Raw genomic sequence first — 640 nt, 5'->3', positions numbered from 1 at the left:
GTGTGTGTGTGTGTGTGTGTGTGTGTGTGTGTGTGTGTGTGTGTGAGAGAGAGAGAGAGAGAGAGAGCGAGAAAATTGGGGGTGAGATACACCACTGCCGTTTCCAGCAGTCATCCCCCCCCTCCGCCCCGTCAAAGGAAATCTCTACATTAGACACGTTAGAAGGACTAGGGGAGCAGCCAGGTCCTGGGGCAGGTGTCCTCTTAACCGGGGCTACTGTGAGCGGGGCTCTCCGCTCCGAAGATTCACCCGGGCAGCCCCGGGAGGGGGAGGGGGCGCCCTCCCAGCCCGTGCAGCGCCACATCTCCCAAGTCCCCTCCTGGCGACAGAGAGGATCCGGGCAACTCACCGCCTCCCACGACAGCACAGGCCACCACTTCTTGGGAGCGGAAAAGGGGAGAGAAACAGAGAATGAGTTAGCTAGTAGTAGGTGGAGGGAGCGAGGGAAAGAAGCGACCCCTGTGGCCCGCTCTGGGTTGGGGACGGGGAGGCCAGCCCCCCCCAGCTCTGCCAGACTCACGCATCACGGACAGGTCTTGCTCCTCCTGGCACAGCTCGGGAAATTGCCCCGCTGCACCGGCTGTTATTTCCTGGGAGAACCAATGGGGACACCGCGCACCCCTCGCTGGGCGGGCCCTTC

At 62.5% G+C, this 640-nt stretch overlaps 1 protein-coding gene across 1 annotated transcript in view; it reads right to left on the bottom strand.

Moving 5' to 3' along the window:
• The window catches only part of LOC103669829 (interferon alpha-inducible protein 27-like protein 2), a 4,052-nt gene extending 3,412 nt beyond the window's left edge, over positions 1-640 (bottom strand). The window contains exons 1-2 of the mRNA XM_040641487.1: positions 521-640; positions 350-379 (exon numbers count right to left, since the gene is read on the bottom strand). Of these exons, the coding sequence (XP_040497421.1) occupies positions 350-379; positions 521-524 (34 nt within the window). The 5' untranslated portion in view covers positions 525-640. The remainder of the gene's footprint in view (positions 1-349; positions 380-520) is intronic.

The sequence above is a fragment of the Ursus maritimus genome, unplaced genomic scaffold (assembly GCF_017311325.1).
Source record: "Ursus maritimus isolate PB19 unplaced genomic scaffold, ASM1731132v1 scaffold_25, whole genome shotgun sequence".
Taxonomy (NCBI): domain Eukaryota; kingdom Metazoa; phylum Chordata; class Mammalia; order Carnivora; family Ursidae; genus Ursus; species Ursus maritimus.
The sequence above is the reverse complement of the archived record's forward strand: the minus strand, read 5'-3'. Positions and strand labels throughout refer to the sequence as shown.